Raw genomic sequence first — 19,922 nt, forward strand, 5'->3', positions numbered from 1 at the left:
AGCGCGTCAGCTCAGTCCGACACAGTGACAAGAAGTGCGTGAAAGAAAGATGAGGCCGTCGGTGAGACTCATCTCATCTCCTTCTCTGCAAGAGACGGACAATCTGGATCGTTAACGTTCATGATTCTGTCAGTTGTACACTGGGGGGTGCTGCTGTTACAAAGCTGCAGTGTCCCAAGTGCTCGGCAGTGCAACCTGAACTCATGAGTGGACACAACATTTGGGTCACAGCATTTTCTTCTCAGGAACAGAGCCACTGAACTATTGCTAATAACAACACTTGAAACAAGCTTTCCAAAGACAAATAGTTTGACATTATATTTTTTATACAATTTAATTTGTCATGTTCCTCGACCTGAGAACTTGTTATAATACTGTATATTGAACTACAGATTCACATGGTCAAAGTAAAGTAAGTTGAGTTATTGCAAACAGTTAAAACATGCTTTTATTTTTATTTTCGCTGTGGGGAGGGAGGGATGATCGCAACATAAAGTAGATGTTCATTAAGGTGTGACTGAAAAAGGAATTATTATTATTATTATTCAATGAATAATTCTTTCTCTACTTTCTTTCTTGCAGAGGGAACAGGGTCAGATGTCTCAGGTCGTCTATTCTTTTTAATTCCTGACACAGTTTCATTCATATTTACGAATTATTGTACTTTCACAAAAGAATTAAAACGATATTGCAGAGTAGCTACAACACATCACCGTTGTTGTAAGTTACTGTGCAGTGTGTTCACTTATACAAACGGTTCTTTGCTAAATATAAGGATGATTGCACCAAAAAGATTGGATTGTAATTAATATTTAATTTTTTTATCCTGCAGCAATATACTATGAAACTTTTCTGACTTACATATAATTTTTTCATTTTAAAAATCAATTGTTTATGTTTATGGATACGAGATATTGTTTAGGGTATATTGACCATCAGTAATTAGGAAAGGCAATAGGTAACATGATAAATCAGCTCCACGTACAGTATTTTGTGCTTTAGTTTCACCTATATTACGCAGCTTTTGAACCTTATAGTGCTGCTGTAATTAGTTACCTTTTTTTATTATGTTGTTATGTTATAAAGTTTTCTATAATACAGGCATTGAGGCCAGCAGACTGGATATTTCTACATGAGCCTCAAATTCAATAAAACAACCCAAATAAAACTGTGCTTGAGCTATGAATCAAAGTGCATTACCGAAGGCTTTCTGTCAACGTGCACAGACCTGAATACTTGGCCGGTGATAAAAATTTTAAAAAAAAGCTGTACCAGTCAGACAAATTTATAGACATCTGGTATTGCTACGTTTTTCATAAATGTGTCCCATGCGCTGTGTGTGGTAACAGGAAGCACTGAAGGCCTGAAAAAGGCCCGTCGTTAACTGACTCTCCTATTAATTGCCTTGTATTCCTTTTCTAATACCTAAAACATCCTCCGTCATTATGCTGTTATAATAGGAGGATCACGTCTGAGCCACCATTCGGGCCGTTCGTAGGTACACACACACACACGCACGCACGCACGCACGCACGCACGCACGCACGCACAGCGTTTCCCACAGAATTAGACTTTTATACCTAAATCGTCAATCGGCAAGTGTCAATAAAGTAGTGCAATATATTGCGACAATGTGAATTTATAGCTAGCCTTAATAGTTCTAACAAAGGGGGAAAAAAGGATGTACAACTTGTATTTGTTGTATTATTGTATGTTGTATTATTCTTTATTTTAGTTTACAATCTAGATAAAGACAAGAAGCTACTGCAGGTAAGTGTATATTGGTTTGCGTGTATTCACAGAACCACTTGGTGTGATTATTACAGCCACTGTTGCCTTTACATTAATTAATTGCTGCAATCTGAAGTGCCAGTGTTAAATGGTTACAAAAAGGAAATAGCTGAAGACGGATGTTAACGTTTTTTAAATTCTCATTCTCTCCTACTGCTGATCAAGATGTTTCAAATCTTAATTGTTTTATTAAGATACTGTCCTGTAGATATTGTACTCTTTTTATTTTACCCCTGCTACGACAGGTCTGGGGGACTCTGTGGTCGTCTAACACCAGTGAATTTTCTCTTGTCTGATCGGCTCGAATGGATCTTGTCCAGAGAGAAAACAATTATTCAGGGTCACTGTGTGTGTGTGTGTGTGTGTGTGTGTGTGTGTGTGTGTGTACATGTGCATGTGTGTGAGACAGAGCAAGAGTTACTCACTTGGCTCCGAGTCCGTCAGTGCCATGGGGTTGCAGCAGGTACTGGTGGACCGTTTTGTTCCGTAACGTTCCCGCCAACTTGATTTTCTTTCGCGACCGATGCAGATTGATGATGTAGATTGTTATGGATCCTCTCACATAGTTATGACTGTTAAAAAAGAAAGAAAGAAAATTATGTGAAAACATATCATTAATTTTCCTTTAGCTTCATGGAGGATAATCAGGACAGAAGAAAAAAAAAAAAAGGCCCCTCTCCACATCTGTTAATGGGGATTCATTATATATTACATCGCCATGTTGAATAAAATTCTCTATAATTAAAGATGACTACAAAGAAAAGAACGCCTTTGATATTTTTATTACATATAGTAATAATCAAACCGCTACTCCTTGATCTAATCTAGATCAAACGGCCTGCAGCAAAATAATAAAGATAAAGCATGCTCAAGATGGGAATTCCATCAAGTCGTCCGATATCACCGCCTAAAACCTATCGTCTATATTTAGTATGAACGATAATAAACCACATTTCATTTTCAAAGCCTTTATCATCCTTACAAAGGCTATGTGATGCAACAATCTGCCCCTCGTCTTGTACAGTATCCAGTATTAGAAGCTTGTCTCTGTGTGTAGTCCGTGGCGATGAAGGGTGTGAACGCGGCGCTTCTTGAGTTACACGGACAACAGTGTTTGAGTCCCTCTCCCGAGGGCAAAGCACTGGGGACACAAGTTGATGGGGATACGAGCCAAAGGTAAATAACTAAGTGAGACGGATAAGACAAACATAATAAAATCTAATAAGGGCTCCGATATGAGTACAAAGACAACACAGCTGTAGTGAATACCACATGTCAGCCTTGATGGTCACTGGCTAAACAGACTGGAAGACACGTAAAACAATCTTTTTGGGGTTTGAGGTTTATCTTTGTTCTTTCAGACACAGTGTGACTGATAATATTCCATACATTTACAAAGAGAAATGAAGAAGTGTACTGTTGATGGGAACACTGTGTGTCTGATTCTGTGTTACATCTTTCTGAGAAACATGGACCATGGCTCACAGAGAGATGGATCAGATGGTGAGATGGAGAGAGAGATAATGACCTCGAAGGCCTTTTTCAAATGATGAGGTTCTTAGAGATCCAAACCGGAAACATAAACATGTTGATGTTGTTTGATGTTGGAGCATCTCCGCGAAAGAGGAAAAAAGAAAAGAAATGCCATTCAAAACCACCAAAAGGGGTAAAAGGGCAGTGAAAGTCAAATATCTAATCTGCAAAGACTTTTCAAACCACCGACTGCCTGAGCACATACATACGGTCTGTGCTGTCTAACGCGGCACAGTAAAACCACTAAGACTACAATGGTTCAGCCGCTTGTGGCTTGACTCCAACCACAAAGTGGCAGAAATGATGGCAACTGAAGTGGCTTTGGATTCAAGAGGTGCCGCTTTAGTGCTTCACTGTCTGATCGTGTGAGTCCAGGGCTAATAGGTACATTAAGTCAAGCTGAGCGGCACCAGATGTCAATCGACGGCTCTTTACTTGCAAATTCACCATACACACGGGGGCGGGCGGGCGGGCGAGCGGGCGCGCTCGTTGAGAACAATTTCAAATATTTAGCGCGCGTGTCATCGAGGAGCCCCCCCCCCCCGTGCGCGTCAGTTACGCAACTCCTTCACATTTATCAGCCCGTCTATCTGCGCAGCGCTCCACTATTTTTCTAAAAAGATGCTCCGCCTGCAAACGAGCCCCCGTCTAGGGTAAGACCGTAAGTCTAGCCTGGCGCTGACAGCCACTGGCCTGGGTTAAATGATAACCTTGAACAGGCCACGGTGGCACTCTTCATCTCCTCCCGGCACAGACCGCCTTATTGTCCCTCCCCCTTCCCAAAGAATACCCCCCTCCAGCCAATCCGAGATGGGATAAAGGCCTCGCACACCTTTCAGCGGCTCTTTGACGGCAGGGAGACTGAACCCACGCACCTGATAAGTGATACCCGTTAAGTTTTATAGGCTCTGAGCTGGGAATGAGCGGGTGTCTGCGGTCTGCTTATTTATGAGAAGCCGAATAGGCCAGCTGGGGATTTTGTTCCTCCCAACCAGACACTGTGCCACAGGTGTTTGAAGGGGGACTCGGGGCGTAGAAAAGCGCCCTGTTTTCCATCCAAATCTTCCAGGACATTCCCAAAGTATCACTGCACGTCACGGAACAACATTTCCAAAAATCACGGGCGTACAATGACAATGTACACGCTTGCCGTGTAAATGTGCAGGTTGGAAACCGATCCAAGGCGTTAGAGCACGTACTTGTCAAAGCTGGTACAGTGGGCGTAGATGCGTAGCTTGTCTCGTATGACTCGTCCCGGTTGCGGCTTCCGCTGCAGTCCAGCCACCCGCACCGCCAAAACCCTCGGACCCACCAGGCGCTTGAAGACCAGAGAAAACCAGTAGTCCTGTAAGGGAAACACCGCGGTCACGATATTAATTCTATCATTGTAACTCTCAGGACAGGATTCACCTGGTTGTTGTCTAAAGACCTGGTCTGACATTTTCCAGCCCCGCTGTAGTTAAATGCATCGTGATTTTTATTGAAAGAGACCCTTTATTACAACAACGCCGGATTCGGGGTTCCACTGAAAGGAAATATTGCATTGTATATTCAGCCATGGTCTTTCCTTGTGATTGTACAAACAGATTACGTTTCACAAACTGTGAGAATTGATAATGTGCCGGCAAAGCAGCCAGTCTGAGGCGGGGTGGGGGCGAAAAAAAGAAACATATATTCCACAAAAACGTCAGCCATGTCAGCGCTTTGACACTCAACATTTAGTCCGGGCTGATTGTCATGTGTTACATGCCACGTTGTGCATAACAACCGCTGACCCGTTTAGAATTGACAGCTCTTAAATATGACATTTTGCCAAAATATTATGCTCAAGCGTGAATTGCCGTCTTCTGTTATCATTGTTGAGACGTCCACCACCCTGTGTCTCACTCTATAGACTACACAGACTCAACACCTCTCCAAGAGACCCAGAACAACATGTGTTCCTCAGGAAGTTCCCATGCAATCCTGCATATGGCAACATTTAAGGCCGTCTTTTTTTTTCTTTCCATGCAGGCTTTAACTTAATTTGCCGCCAAGGCATCGGAGAAGCAGAGCACAGTATGGAACTGTACAGTGTTGGCCACAGGCGCAGGGACGGATGGATGAATGTATGGCCAGAACTGTGACCTGTGATCATTACATAGTGTATGATGAAACTAAGAACAGCTACGAGTCTGAAGTTTTATTTGTGCAAGATGGCTGGAGAGGTGCTTAACTCTTGCTTTGGGGTGAAATTACAAAACGCACGTGAGAGAAACCATCACAGATTGACATATTTGATTATTATTCAAATCCCTGACCAGGAGATGAATTGGCAGGACATAATGCAGATTTTTTTTTTTTAAATGGAAAATATCAGCTGAGGTTCTATGTCTTCAGCTGTCTGACTGTTTTCCTCCCTAATTGCATGTCTGACTCCCCCAGCTCTTCTTATCTATGTAGACAGGCTGCAGATGGAGGAGCGGCCATCACATCTACATCCAGTCAGAATACCACGTGCAGTGCACCAAGAAGCACAAGTAAGCCAGTAACACGTCAAGGTCGGCAGAAAGTTAATCCATACACCAGAGACCAATCAAACCTCAGCTACATGTTTAAGGGATAAGGAGGACGGTAACAAGGTGAATAACAAATGAACCTTTAAGTGCTTTGCTAAATAGGTCAAATAAAAGTGTGGCTGGCGTGGTAGACACCCTGTTAATATTATAATCCGGCAAGTTCAACATTTCAGTGTATTTGATTTAATTCTATCAAAATCTTTGGCATTCTCTAATTGGGTTTCCGATGAAATAATAAAAAATCGGTCGAGAATTGAAACAGTAAATATCTACAAAAGTATCTGCATGTTTACCCATCTGATACAAGTGGCTCATCTCCCTGTTTTGTATCTGAAAAAGAACTGTTTTTTTGTTTTTTTTATCCGAGCATGTGATGGCTACGGAAATATTTAAAGGGGCGGCATTTGAGGAGCAAATCTTCTCAGATATCCTTTCACATCGGAGCAATATGATTTTGCCCGCCACACACGCCATTTCTGTCCCTCAAAGAATCCAGGGAAAGAATCAGATGAACCTCTGGAGGCATGTGTGGAGGATAAACGGAGCAAAACGGGGAAAGGGAGGAGGACCGGGGGCAGAGGAGCAAGAAAGAGAAGGGCTAAATGTGGAAAAAAGGTTAAGTGGTTGAGTCGTCTGGTGAACCTGGGGGCTCGGACTATAGGGGGAAGGGGCCAGGTCATAAATGCCCTTCAGTGAATTCTCTCAGCAGGTAGGCTGCCTTCAGATATCCAGCCATGTTAAAAGCATTGTGATCCAAGCGGGACACCGTGATTCCCGGGAAAATAATGGAGCCGAAGAGGGAAGAAAAAATGAAGTCATCTACATTGTTTCATATCGTACGGTTTGAAAAAAAAACTGGCTGGAAAAAGAACTATGCCCACTAGAAAAGGGCCGAGAGGGTTTTAGCTAGAAATTATTGTCCGATTTTGTGGAAGTGATTAGTTCACGAGCCCAATAACATTAGAGGTATGTTGGGATGGCCAATACTAATTCTAGCAGCTATTTCTGACATTCTTGATTCCATTATTCATTTCTCTTTTATTACAGGAACAATGATTTACCGTACATGTTCTGAATGTAAGCCTCTCACACCCCTGCTCCGCCTCAGTTTATTAGAAACCCTTTTTTAATCATAAATCGTTTTTTATGTACTTGGCTCGTGATGGCATTTGATCACAACACCATAATTCAAATGAATATTTTTCCCCAGAAAAATGAGATCAGTTTTCTGCAGAAAAGCTCTTATTTTCAAGAAGCAAATTACTGTGGACATTTTACGTTCAGCTTCCAGGACAATAAAAAAAACATTACGACCTGAGACATACGCCTCCGACATGTCTGTACAACCAAAGGAAACGTATTTCAATTGATTAATACAGTGTTTTGGACAGAGCTTGTTGTAATTCTGTCACAGCATTATTAGGATTATTGAGACCAAAAGAGGAACTCGGAACTGGGGAGTTCCATTTCACACAGCGTTGCAGGCTGTTTTCTACGAACAAGTCTGTGTATCAGCATCTCAGATTACAGATCTCTCAGCGGCCGACTGTTCCGCACAGAAGCACCCAGTGGTGATGGGGGGTTGAGGGGAGCCGTGGCACTGTCCTGAGCTACTGACAAAGGGCTAGGGTTACATGGCATTTCGCCCCCGCGTCTATCCACTCATCACCACTAAACGCCTTTCATCTCAGCTAATAGCTCCCACGGGAAAGAGCGAGAGGTGCCACCGAAGGCACTGGGGTCCGGTACAGAAAGAGGCTCAGAGCAGAAGAGGGCTGCTCGGGTCGGACCCTTCTCATTATGACGCTCGACGGGTGAATTGAGGCCCCGACAACGTGACCAGTGGCCATTCGCATTCAGGCCGGGGTGAAAGAGAGACACTTACAGGTAAAGGGTTAAAGTGCTGGTCCACAAGGTGCGTGTATCCGTAGTCGAAGAACGAGTGGCGTAACACAACATCTATCCCCTGCACAGCAGCCATACCCAGCGTGTTCACCCACCTGGAATACACATACAGTAGAGCATATACCCATAGAAAGAAAAAAAAACAACTGTTAGGAATGCAACAGTAGATGCCTTCGATTAGATTACACATCGCCAATGAAATGCATGCAAATCCAATTTGGGAATAATAACTGTCAAGTTATCTCGCGCTGGTGGATCTGTTCATTATAACGGAGGACAACAACGGGGCGGCAGGATACCGGTACTTACAGAAAGCCGGCAGCGTACGTGTCTGAGAGATTATTGATGCCTCCTGTCCACGCCGGCCCCAGTCCACCGAGCCACACCTTCTTACCGGGAGTGTGTGTGTTCACAACCTGCAGTGAGCGACGCAAAACAGAGGTGTATCGACAAAACCCCTGCTGAATTCAACTTGGTGAAAGCTCCGTTTGCATTTCAATGCATTATTTTCCTTCAAATTCAATTTAGGGCCCACTGTGATAGAATCTTACATTTTTTGTTGTAATCCAGGTAAACTGTCACAGTGCTGACGAATAATATTTTTGTCACACAAAGTATTTCTGATACTGACGGAATTTTTTGTGAATCTGCAAGCTGATGAAAAGTCATTACAGTTGACAACGAAAAAACCTTCACATATGCAAATAGTCACACAAATATAACGGTGCACACGGAATAATAATAATAATCCACATTCTTCCTCGAGGTCGTCAAAATGTCTAAATTGATAGAAGTAGGAATTGCTTAACAGGGAAAAGTGCTGAGGTAGAGTCTCTGAAATATGAACCAGATATTGACCTAATTTTGTGTCTACGGTAAAGTTCGGACTTCCTACCACTGTTTGGTGATGTGAATACATGCAGTTTTTCTGTACACAATCACAATAGTAACGTTTTACGTAGCAGCCGTTACAAAGTGCTTCACGAAGGAGGACAAAGAACGAAAACAATCTAAATCAAAGACGTAACTCGAAGTTAAAAACAGTATAATGGAAAAAGAAAAGGATAAAATAAACAGACACAGATAATAACACTAATATGAAAAAGCCATTTGGTAAAAGTAAATGTTGAGGGATGATTTTAAAAGCAGAACCATTCCAGAGGTTTGGGCCCCTAACAGCAAAGGGCCCTGTCACCCCCTGGTCATCATTCCTCTACCGAGGAATCAGCCAAGCAGGGCATTATCGGAAGATCTCAAGGACTACGGACTGGCGAGGACTGATTTTGAAGCTCAGCCAAGGAGCTCGGTGCCAAACCCAAGCGGGGCCTTGAGAGGCAATGTTTTAAAGTCAATTCAAAAACACACGGGCAGCCAGAGAAGGGAAGCTAAAGTAGGGCCGATATGATCACGCTCTCGTGATTTGGTAAAAAAAAACAACCTCTGGCTGCGCAGTCATGTTTTGGCATGGGCCATACACTATACATAAACCAAGATTATTTGTAATAGAAATGCATGTACCTTGGTGACTTTAGTAATCTGCTCAGTCAGTGTGTCCAACAGGCGAGTTTTCAGGAAGTCCTCCGCTTTGTTCACCCTGCCGTCCATGTAGTAACTGTGAAGAGGAATGCAGGGTAAAGGGCTGTGAGGGAAACTCCCTTTATAATGAGAGCAAACAAATGCATGACTTTTATTACAGCGCATTAGAAAAATAAAATGATATGTCATCTGTCTTTCACCACAACAACTACGATGAACAGGGACTGACACATTCAATTATTCTTAAGGGCACTTAAAACCCAATTCTGTGTCAATGTGTGGGATTGCACAAGAGAGGGATTTGGAAGCACTGAGATTTCTGACTGAGGGCGAAGAATGAAGACATTTATCCGTGGTGATCCTGTGTAAAGAAAGAGACACAGATGACTGTAAGAGACAATGCTAAGCGAAAATAATGAGAGAAGGATTTATAGATAGTTAAAGCCAAAATCCCGGGGAACGCGGCCCTGCGGACAGACAGAACGCCTCTGCAAGATCCCAGTCCAAGAGTCCGAGAGAACAACCCCCCCCCCCCACTGAAGTTCATGTTCCAGGTACCGTAAAACACAGTTACCTCTTATTTGCACAGCTGTTTCAAAATCGAACTAATGCAACGTGAACGACAACAAATCAATCAGGCTGAAGAAAATAGAAATTGCAGCAACAGCAGAACCGAGAACAACCAACACTGTGGAAATTGTTAACAGCTACAGACACGGTACGTTCCCTGGTTCCAGTTACAGTGGCAGAGTCCCAAAAAAAATCGAGAAAGTGAAAAACTCAACCAGCGGGCAGGAAATCTGCGAGTCTGAGGGTGCTGCTATGACGGGGTCCGATTGTTTCTTTCGAAGTTCCGCTCTCCGCGGTCAGGTGAATCGAAATCTGACAGGCTCTGAAAGGGAAAACACCCCCCTGCTGAGTGCTTGTAGATCTTCTCATCCAAAGATTGCGCAAGTTGAAGTGACAAAAAAAACATGCCCTTTTTAAAATCTTCTCTCTTTGACTGTACAATGAACCGATCTCTTGAACCTGCGTCTCTTCATATTTATCCTTCTCTATTTCTTTTTTTTGCCAGAAAGCAGCGAGATTTGAATGATATAACTTCATGGGTGTAAATGCTAAATGTTAAGAAAATGAATGGACATCCACGTGGGAATATCCAGCCCCTGTGGGACCATCTCCGGCTTTGCTCTGCATTGGCAGAATGACCCGATTATCCTCCTGGGGGGGGGGGGGGGGGGGGGGGGGGGGGGGGGGGGGGGGGGGGGGGAGGAGATTAGATCCGCTCGTATAGGAGAAACACCATTGATCTGGAGCAGACTGTAACATTTTCAAATCAGATGCTGCACATACGCGACAGAAGACGTTGCACAAGACGCACTCGCGAGGATGAAACTTTGCGTTCATCAGTACAATTTTTTCACGAAAACCATGACATAATCGATGCAGCAACAGAAACAGATGCAACACCTGTTAATTAGAGACGTATTAGAGAATATCTGTGACTCATCGCAGAGTGGATCTCTTCCTCTGAATCTTCTACAGCATCAGCGAGTGTTATTAATAACATACTAGACCAGCTCAGTCCAGCTCTGCTTCAAGCTGCAAGTGTTTTGCGCAAATTTTGCTTTTATTCCCTTCACAGAACCAGAGAAGATTCCAAGAAAACTTTGAAAGGCAAGGTACGGTTGGGGGAAATGAAGTTAGAGATCGCTAGTCAACAGCACATTTGATTAAAGGTTCTACAAAGCACTTGGAGGGGAATGCCAAGGAAGAATTACACTTTATTGGGAGTAATATATTAAGGCCAAATGATTTCAGAACACAGGTCAGACCTCGAGTGAACCTGCTTTGGAGAGGTCTGTGGAAACGGCAGATGTGCGAAGAGAACTGCCGAGAACAAAGCTGAACGTTGTCCATGTGGGGTGAAGCAGTGTTGCAATCCGTGTCAAAATTCTAGTCACAGTGTTGGAGAAGTCCCAGGCTCCTGGCCTCAAACTGTAAACAACGCAGGGATTAAGTCATAGCTTTACACAAATTATTTGGTTTCCCTGTCATCTTTGCAGAGATCGCACAATAATTCTTCAGTCCCGATCCCAGGAAAAAGACATTCCAGTTCATATATGGGAACAGAAGAAAAAATCTGTGAGATTCTTGCACTTCATCAGCAGAACTGCAGGTTTTTTTTTTTTTTTTGCAAAGGTCTACAAAAGCATCAGGTAACAAGAAACGATCTCTACTAAACACTCAGGTTTGGTGGTGCATTAGAGCAGAAACCATACAAATAAATGAAGTTGTCGAAATCATTTTCATTGTTTTGGCCAGGATTGAGGGGATCTTTGCTTCGAATTCAGAAAAATTGCTAAACTCTCTAAAATCTGTTCGTTCCAAAAACTGACATGACTTCAGCTGTCAGACTGACCAGAGTTCAATAAAAAAGCAACAATAACACTGTGACCAAATGTCTTGTTTTAATATGCGTCACCAATATATGTGATAAAATCAGACAGGGACGGATTTAAGCAGAGTATCAAAAGTATATAATAAGAGCGGTATATTTCACATGAATTTGATAGATAGATTGATAGATGGATAGATGAATGGATAGATAGATGGATGGATGGATGGATAGATAGATAGATAGATAGATAGGATGGATAGATGGATGATAGATAGATAGATAGATTGGATGATAGATGGATGGATAGATAGATAGATTGGATGGATAGATAGATAGATAGATAGATAGATAGATGGATGGATAGCTGGATGTACTTTATTGAAACCCAAACTGAGTAACCAGTGTTGGGCAGTAACTCAGTTATATATTACTGTAATACAATAACTTTTCCCAGTAACTAGTAATGAAAGGGATTACAATTTTTACAAGAAATAGTAACTATATTACAGTTACTGATCCAAATAACTCATCATTACTTATTACTATATGATGACGTGCACAAGCAGGCAGGTCACGCCGGCTACGGCTACGAGCCAAAAAGCTAAACAAATGATAGAGAATGACAGAGATCTGGGTATATCGTAGATAAGGGGTTGGAGAATCTTCTGCTAATGACATACAATCACTGTTTCACTTCTGAACATTAGGACCTTGCTTAATATGTCAGGGCAGAGATAACAGAACAAGAAGCTGGACACAATATCAGCTGGGGTGATATGCAACGTTTTATGCTCTGTAAAACCATCAGATACTCCTTGCTGCTCTTATGACTGAATAGGCAGAAACTGCAAAAGTAATATAGTAATATAACGAGTAACGTAACTAATTACTTTTAAGATCAAGTAATAAGTAAGATAATGTAATTACTTTTTGTAATAAGTAATAAGTAACTAATTACCCTTCCTGAGCAACTTGCCGAACACCGTAAGTAACAGGGGGAAGTTTTTCTGGTGAACTATTTCAAAATGATCTGCATGGATCCCTGTTCTCATCTTTTACGCTCCTATTCTGTTAAAAAAAATTTTTAAAATCACGTAACTTAAGCTGTAGTGGGGTAAAATGGAAATATTTAAGTAACGCACAAAAGTCGTCCATAAAAGTTTACTTGCATAACTGCACTCTTAAGTGTCAAGGAAGGGCCATCTGGCGTAGCGATGTTGAGATTTGGGAATGAGTGGAGGAGTAGCAAAGCAAGAAGAGGATGTGTTCCTTGATGTGGTCCAGCAGGTCACTATTAAATCAATCATTACACTGCGGCTAAAGGATATGTTGCCTCCCTCGGGAATGCCATCAGTAAATTTATAGTCCCCCTGTGTCTGAACATCTTAAGCATCTCTCCTTTTTCCCCCTCTCTCTCCCCTAGGCTATAAATACGCAGCACACCAGGCTCTGAGTCTGTGGCATGCAGTACCACTGTCATCCTGACCAGGGAGCGAGAAAGATGAGGGGATAATGTGCCGTCTCTCATCCGGCTCATATTGCGACCGCTCGGCGGCGAAGAGTAAACCTGAACAAAGGACAGGGCTTTCTGATTCACTCTCGGCTGCTTCATGACAAATGCTCATTTGCAAGACTCAGGGGTCACTCAGTTATTTGACTTCAGCAGGAGGTTTTTTGCTTGCTTGCTTGCTTGCTTCACACCCACATGATCACACTTGCTAATACCCTCCGCCGGAACAGAGTGGGGGCGGTTCCTTCGGCGTAGCCCGGGACACATTCGCATTGGCGCCGCTGAAAGAATGTGGCCATATGCGGCGCAGACCACCTCCGAATGTGATCTGAGCGGTTCGGATCTCAGTGTCCTCGCTGCGTCCCTGGGCGCGTTCTCGGAGCTGTCCACTTGTGATCAGAACCCACGCATGTCAATGCCAGAAAATATACAACGGCTGATTAGCAGCGTCGGATGATGCACTGTGTAAACGTGACGTTGCCATAACTGAGTCCTAATAATCCTAACATATCACGCTCGGCTGGGGATAACAATGTAAACAGAGCGTCGCTGTCTCGGAGTCGCTGTGTCTTAAACAAAGCGCTGAGGGATGCGTTCGCATCGAGTGCCTCGGCATTTGCTGTTGTACTGCTGTGATGAGCCATTTGCAGTTTGCTGAGCTTTGGGCCTTTGTCTAACACACTGCGACAGTCCCACACTGTGGATGATCCTGTGCATGGTTTGGTATCTGCGGCTTATTTATTGGGGGAATCCACGCTTTGATTGGCCGCAGCCATTTTTGCAGTCATGCCGTTGTTTTTAATCATGACAGCGGTTACATGATACATCACGACAGTCCTGTGAAAACTGTTGTTTTCCTCAGAGACACATATGAAAGGTTGGAAGTCGATCAGTTGAGCGGATGTTGGGAAAATCGAAGGACAGAAAGAAAGAGAGATGATCCAGAAGAAGAAAAAAACTAGGACATAGTGACTCTAAACCTGGGCAAAACAAAGAAGTCTGCACGAGCGATAAATGTTATTTTTTGTAGTTTGAGTGACACGACCCTTTAACTTCCTTAAGAAATATCTGTGTTCCGAAAAGAAAAAGAAAAAGGTCCAGACCTCCAGGTAAGCATGTTGGGAAATAAAAATGGAAGGAAAAATTGACTTTGCAGAAACGCAAGGAATGGTGGAAATGCAGAGAAGACACAGGGGTACCGAAAAATGAACGAGAGAATGGATAAACACACGGATCATGTTCTGCTGGTGAATCCAAAAAAATGGATAAGCGGTAATCCAGACAAGATGCTGCAAATTTGAAAACTGCAATGTTACGGAAAAAATGTCATAACATAATGCAAACCACATATTAACGTTTCGTGGAGCCTGGGGTATACACACATTTCACTATATATATATATATATAGATATAGATATCTATATCTATATATATATACTGTATCTCCAACATGTTTCATCACCACAAGCCACAGACAGACCTCCTCTCCAACCTTCATGCGATCCTCTACTCCAAATTATAATGAGCGCTGCATTTCCAACCGACGACACTAAATTCAAAAACACAAAAAAACACAAAGAAACCCCAGAGCCAGCTGCAGAAGAGTCAAACCTGTATCGTAGACGTGTTAATGAGTGGTCTCCTCTTTTATTAGCCGGGCTTGTTTGGTTGAGGTCAGACTCTCTGTCACGCAGCCTGGTTAGACTGGAATCTGCACCTCCAGTGTAAAATGGGCTAATTGACAGAGGGAATGAGCCAGCGCATATGGTTTGATTTTAACAGTGTGGGTGGTGTTTTCCTAAGTCTTACTGACGGGCCCTTCCTCCTTCCGTTTCATCTAATTTCTCCTAATTAGATCTGACCTTCACCTTCATGGCCACTCACTCAGCCACACGGGCTTTGTCTGCGCTTCCAGTGAGTGGGGGGCATATCTTTCTTGTACTCACTTTACATATGTGTGTGTGTGTGTGTGTCGGGAGAAAGCTGATAAAACGCGGGGGAAAAAGGATCAAACCGCTGATCCGCCAGCGTGCATTCCTCTAGTGAGCGCAATAGACAAATGGCAGGTGTTAGTGATTTTACTCTCCGGCTCCTTTTCCTGTTGTTCCATTTGCAGGGTAAACACAGTTCTCCACATTGTGCCTCAGCCTCTTTGAGTAACAGTGTTAATAATGGTTATTACCGGCTACCGTGTGCACACAGTGTGGAGATAATGGCGCAAAAGCCCAACATGTCCTGTGCCGTGAGGTTTATGGTTAGTGAGGTGAGTGGTCTAATGTCGATTAAAAGGTTCCAAATAGAGAAAAAAAAAAGGGTAAAATACCTACTGTTGCCACGTAACTGCATCCACAACAGAGCCGGCGTTCTTCATGAACCTGCAGACGAGACAAACAGAGGCGTCTTTAGCGAGTCGCTTTTTCATTTCTTCAGTTGCAGAAGCTCAGAAGTGGTATTCTTCCAGTCATATCTGTTCTTAATTTAACAAATGTTCACCTTCATTTTTTCCTTCCCACAAAAGGATTTCGCTAATATGGAAAAACTGAAAACTATAAAAAAAAATGTGTGTGTGTGTGTGTGTGTGTGTGTGTGTGTGTGGGGGGGGGGGGGGGGGGGGGGGGGGGGGGTGTCAGTTTAAAGCCCTAAGTTAAGTGTTTTCTGAAGCGTGATTTCACCGAGTTGCACACAAACTCCAAATGTTTTTCGAGGACACAGTGTTTCCTTTGGAATGGACTCGCCATGTACACAAACACAAACTCTGCAAAGTCGTTCCAGTTGTCCGACTACCCGTTTCCGAGATTGTGCATTTTGTTTGAGCGTGCTCGAGTGTGTTTCTTGGTCCACCTGACCTAAATCGCTCCGTACTTGGGACTTGCAGCCTTGTCAAACACGCTCAAAAGTGCGTCTCTACACACCATGTCACAGAAACACAACTTTCACCGCTCGGGCTTGTTTAGTCTGGGCGGCTCTGATATTTGGACGGTTGAGCAGCTCAGTGTCTAATTCATCGTATTTCCTGAGAGCAGCAGAGTGGTTGGGCTGTCAAACACGAGAGCCGCCCCCCTCGTAACAGTGTCAAACACACAAGAATCACCCCGTTGTTTAATGTGACACCCGTGACTTGTGGATACTCCCGCCCCCCTCTCCTCTTCGTCCACTCCGTCCTCCTCCTCCTCTTCTTCTCACCATTCATCTTCTACATCCTCCCTCTCCTCCGAGTCCACGGATCATCAATCAGTCTGAACTGTGTAAATACATATATACACACACACACGCGCTGCTGCACACAAACACACACCTTTTATTCAGGAGTGCATTTGAAGTGTCGGTGCTCGGTTCGTAATGGTTTCATCGGTGTAAGTAACTCAAAGAGGAGGGAGATTCATACACAATCATTCTTTCTCCTCCGTCTTCCAACTACCCGTCAGACTGTGTGTGGCTGCAGAGAGAAGCTGGACACTGATTCACTCGAAAGGCTCCAAAGCTCTGGAGAGTATCCCAGACCCAATTTTCCTGGACATTTTCTGTTGTTTGCCTTTTTACATATTTGCATATGACCAATATGGAGATTGTCCGGGTCAGATCCAACAGGAACGTTTTTCCTGAACGTTCTGTGGCGTCTGGGCAGAGCATGCAGGAGGCAGGACATGACGATAATTCCGCTGCAGACAGTAGTGTTTCTGTTTTCAGCCGTCAACACGGCTACTGAGTTACTGAGTCCAGAGATTCAGTGAAGGTCAACTTAGAGCTGTAGGTGTGAGTGTGAGCGTGGCGGGTTGTTTGTCTCTTTCGGCCCTGTGTTGAACTGTCAACCTGTCCGAGGTGTACTCCACCTCTTGCCCAACAAGAGTCAGCTGGTATCGGCTCCAGCCCCCCGTGACCCTCAAAGGATAAGCAGTATAGATAATGGATGGATGAGTATTACATACTGAATATCTGAATAAGGTATTTAATCTCTAAATTTAGAAATGGCAATTAAAAATACTTTATAAATAGATTCAATAAATTTTTTTGACACATTATAATATGGTTTTAAGCGGCAAAAGTTTACATAATGCTTATGAGTGCTAGCAAAATATAAAGTAATGAAATTTTAAGTTGGGTCAGCCCATGTCGTCCTCTTCGGGAAGGAACATTGCTTTCCTTTTACACAGTCACCAAGTATTTGATCACTGTGGGAACCCATTGGGTTTCTCTCCATGGTGTTGTGAGGTCTCGACCTTTCCCTGCGGAGTGCCCTGAGATAACGCATGTTGTGATTTTGACGCAATGCAAAAACAATTGAATTGAACTTAATCGAATTATACGAGAAAAAGAGAACTTCTCCCCATAGGGTCACGCTATATTTGGGTCGCGCAGCATCCTGCAGAGTTGTGTATGTCTGTAAAGCTTTTGTTTGATTTCCAAGGCCACCGATGCATCTGTTTTAGGCAAGTCTGTTTTCCATTTTAACAGTCAGGAAAGCTCGGAAAGGCTAAAATTTTTTGGGGAAGGGATGTTTGAGAGAAAGCATCATCCATTTTGCTCACTAGAACTGAGAAAACATTTCTTGCGGGGCAGTGACGTCCAAAAGCGGCCTGTACCTACCTACCTACAATCAATGTCTGGCACACAGTCATATATATATATATATATATATATATATATATATATATATATATATATATATATTTCTTTTTTTCCCATAATTTGACATTTTATTTTCAAAACACCAGTGGGAGAAGGACACTTTCATCTCAGGCAGGTAAAAGAGGAAGAGTGAAGGTTGTTCATGTCCTGGTTTTTATTCAAGTCATTCCTTTTTGTGTCGAAAATACTGTAGCTTAGGTTTGGTTTTTTAAGGAAGAAGAAGAAGGGTCTTTGGTAAAATATTAGAACCGGGCCTTTCCTGTCTCTATTTTTTTTACTGACAGCAGCTGACAGGCTGCCGGAGATTCCCGTCTAGTGTTGACGTCTATTTCCTATTTGAATAGTTTTCATCACTTACTAAAAGGTTTCCCGTAGCACCTCCATGCCACGAGTTACTTGTCTGCCTGTATCTATCTACACAGACAGAGAAGAGAACAGCACCCGGCTAAAATTGATGCATAACTATAAACTGCCATCATGTAGCCAAGAAAATATACACCCCCCCTGCCCCCATCAGGATTTATGATATTCTGATATCTCAGAGAACAGCTGGGGGTCCCAGCACCTCCACCCCAGCGCCGTTGAATTAGGAAGTCCGAAATGCATGCACATCACGTGACTCATGTAGACTTCAGATAGTTCCCGGAAGTTAGAGCGACACTACTGGTAATTAGTAGTCAATAAATTTATCGATTTACAATAAAGCTGAATGACATGTCTATGTAGCTACTCTATGTAGGTAGTCAATACGTTTTATTAAATCATAAATAAATTGTAAATAATCATAAATTTATAATCAACGAACATGCTTTAAAGTGCATGTTGATTTCATTTAGATGTGCTGATAATATACAATCTGATTGTTTAAACGTCTTACCCTTCATAAGTGCAACACAGATGGTCCATTGACTCCATTCTGCTGCTACTTTAATGCGCTGCTGCTCACGTCCGGGAACTATTGAGAGGCTCCATGATCCGCCATTGCTGGAAAAAAAATGGTCCATTGGAGTGAACGGAGACGCCGCTTCTCTCTCTCTCAACGGCTCTGGACCACCCCTTTCTCTGTGTCTGTGTTTTCTGTGTGTATCTGTCGTTTGTGTGTGTGTGTGTGTGTGTATGTGTGTGTGTGTGTGTGTGTGTGTGTGTGTGTAATAAAGACGTGGACCTCGCTGGGACACGTCGCCAGATTATGATACCAGTTACGCGGTAGTGTAGAGCTACGGCCACTAAACTTAAACGTTTAGCTTATGTCCTTGTGTTTTGTGCCACTGTGATCTAACCTCCACGTTCTCCCTCCTGCCTGCAGGATTCTGCAGACACCACTTGATGCCACGGACCCACGCCCGTCAGCTTGCTCTTCCCCCTGTGCTGCCTCACTCCACGCAACGTTCCGCGTGAGGAGCTTCTGGGTAAAACCGGCAGGTGGGACATTGTGCCGTCACATTATCAGTCAGATGACACTTTATTTAGGCTGACATGATCTAACTGGAGCTGGAGACCCCTGAAACCTGCAGAGTGGAAACCCATAAACACTGAACACTGCCACAACGGGTGTGTGTATGTGTATGTGTAGGTGCATTAAACAGAGTAAAGCCTCGGTAAAAGTCCCACTGCTGCAGCATACTTTCCACTATCTCCCCCCCCCCCTCCCCCTTTTCCCCCCCAGCAGGATAGCCTAACAAGGAGTGGAATCCTGCGCAGTCAATGCTTCACTTGCTGACTCACCCATCCAGCAGGAGGATGGCGTTCTTCCGGGGTCGTCCTGCATTGGGCCCGTAGAGCTGAGCTCGGTGGTAGTAGCGCACAGACTGCAGCAGGGTCCGCAGCTTGGTGTAGTCCTGGGCCAGCTGGGTGCTGTTGACCGCACGGCCCACCATGCTGCGGTAGGCATTAGGCTCTGCGAACAGGAGTCAGTGTGGTATGAGACAGAGCGATAAGGTTTGCACAAGCAACACTGCGGAGGTGGCAGTGAATGTTGTTGTTGTTGTAGTAGTCTGATCTCGCCCTCCTCGAGATTACCCAGCAGCCAGTGTAGAAAAAGGGATAATTGGGTAGTTCGCAG

General features: G+C 43.5%; 1 protein-coding gene and 1 long non-coding RNA gene across 6 annotated transcripts in view; one reads left to right on the forward strand and one right to left on the reverse strand.

Moving 5' to 3' along the window:
- The window catches only part of hpse2 (heparanase 2), a 52,047-nt gene that overhangs the window by 2,146 nt on the left and 29,979 nt on the right, over positions 1–19,922 (reverse strand). For both annotated transcript variants that reach the window (XM_035606336.2, XM_035606335.2), the window contains 7 exons: positions 19,586–19,757; positions 15,562–15,609; positions 9,306–9,399; positions 8,097–8,203; positions 7,768–7,882; positions 4,524–4,669; positions 2,217–2,363 (listed from right to left, as the gene is read on the reverse strand). In XM_035606336.2, coding sequence (XP_035462229.1) covers positions 2,217–2,363; positions 4,524–4,669; positions 7,768–7,882; positions 8,097–8,203; positions 9,306–9,399; positions 15,562–15,609; positions 19,586–19,757 — 829 coding nt within the window. The remainder of the gene's footprint in view (positions 1–2,216; positions 2,364–4,523; positions 4,670–7,767; positions 7,883–8,096; positions 8,204–9,305; positions 9,400–15,561; positions 15,610–19,585; positions 19,758–19,922) is intronic.
- Positions 2,701–6,550, forward strand: LOC124850750. Of its 4 annotated transcripts, none has more exons than XR_007031580.1 (4): positions 2,701–2,967; positions 5,338–5,531; positions 5,749–5,945; positions 6,250–6,550. It is a non-coding gene; the product is annotated as an uncharacterized LOC124850750 (long non-coding RNA). The 4 variants fall into 4 exon arrangements; XR_007031582.1 differs by having other exon boundaries at positions 5,749–5,843; XR_007031579.1 differs by having other exon boundaries at positions 5,767–5,945.

This window comes from Scophthalmus maximus, chromosome 10, assembly GCF_022379125.1.
Source record: "Scophthalmus maximus strain ysfricsl-2021 chromosome 10, ASM2237912v1, whole genome shotgun sequence".
In the NCBI taxonomy this organism is placed as follows: domain Eukaryota; kingdom Metazoa; phylum Chordata; class Actinopteri; order Pleuronectiformes; family Scophthalmidae; genus Scophthalmus; species Scophthalmus maximus.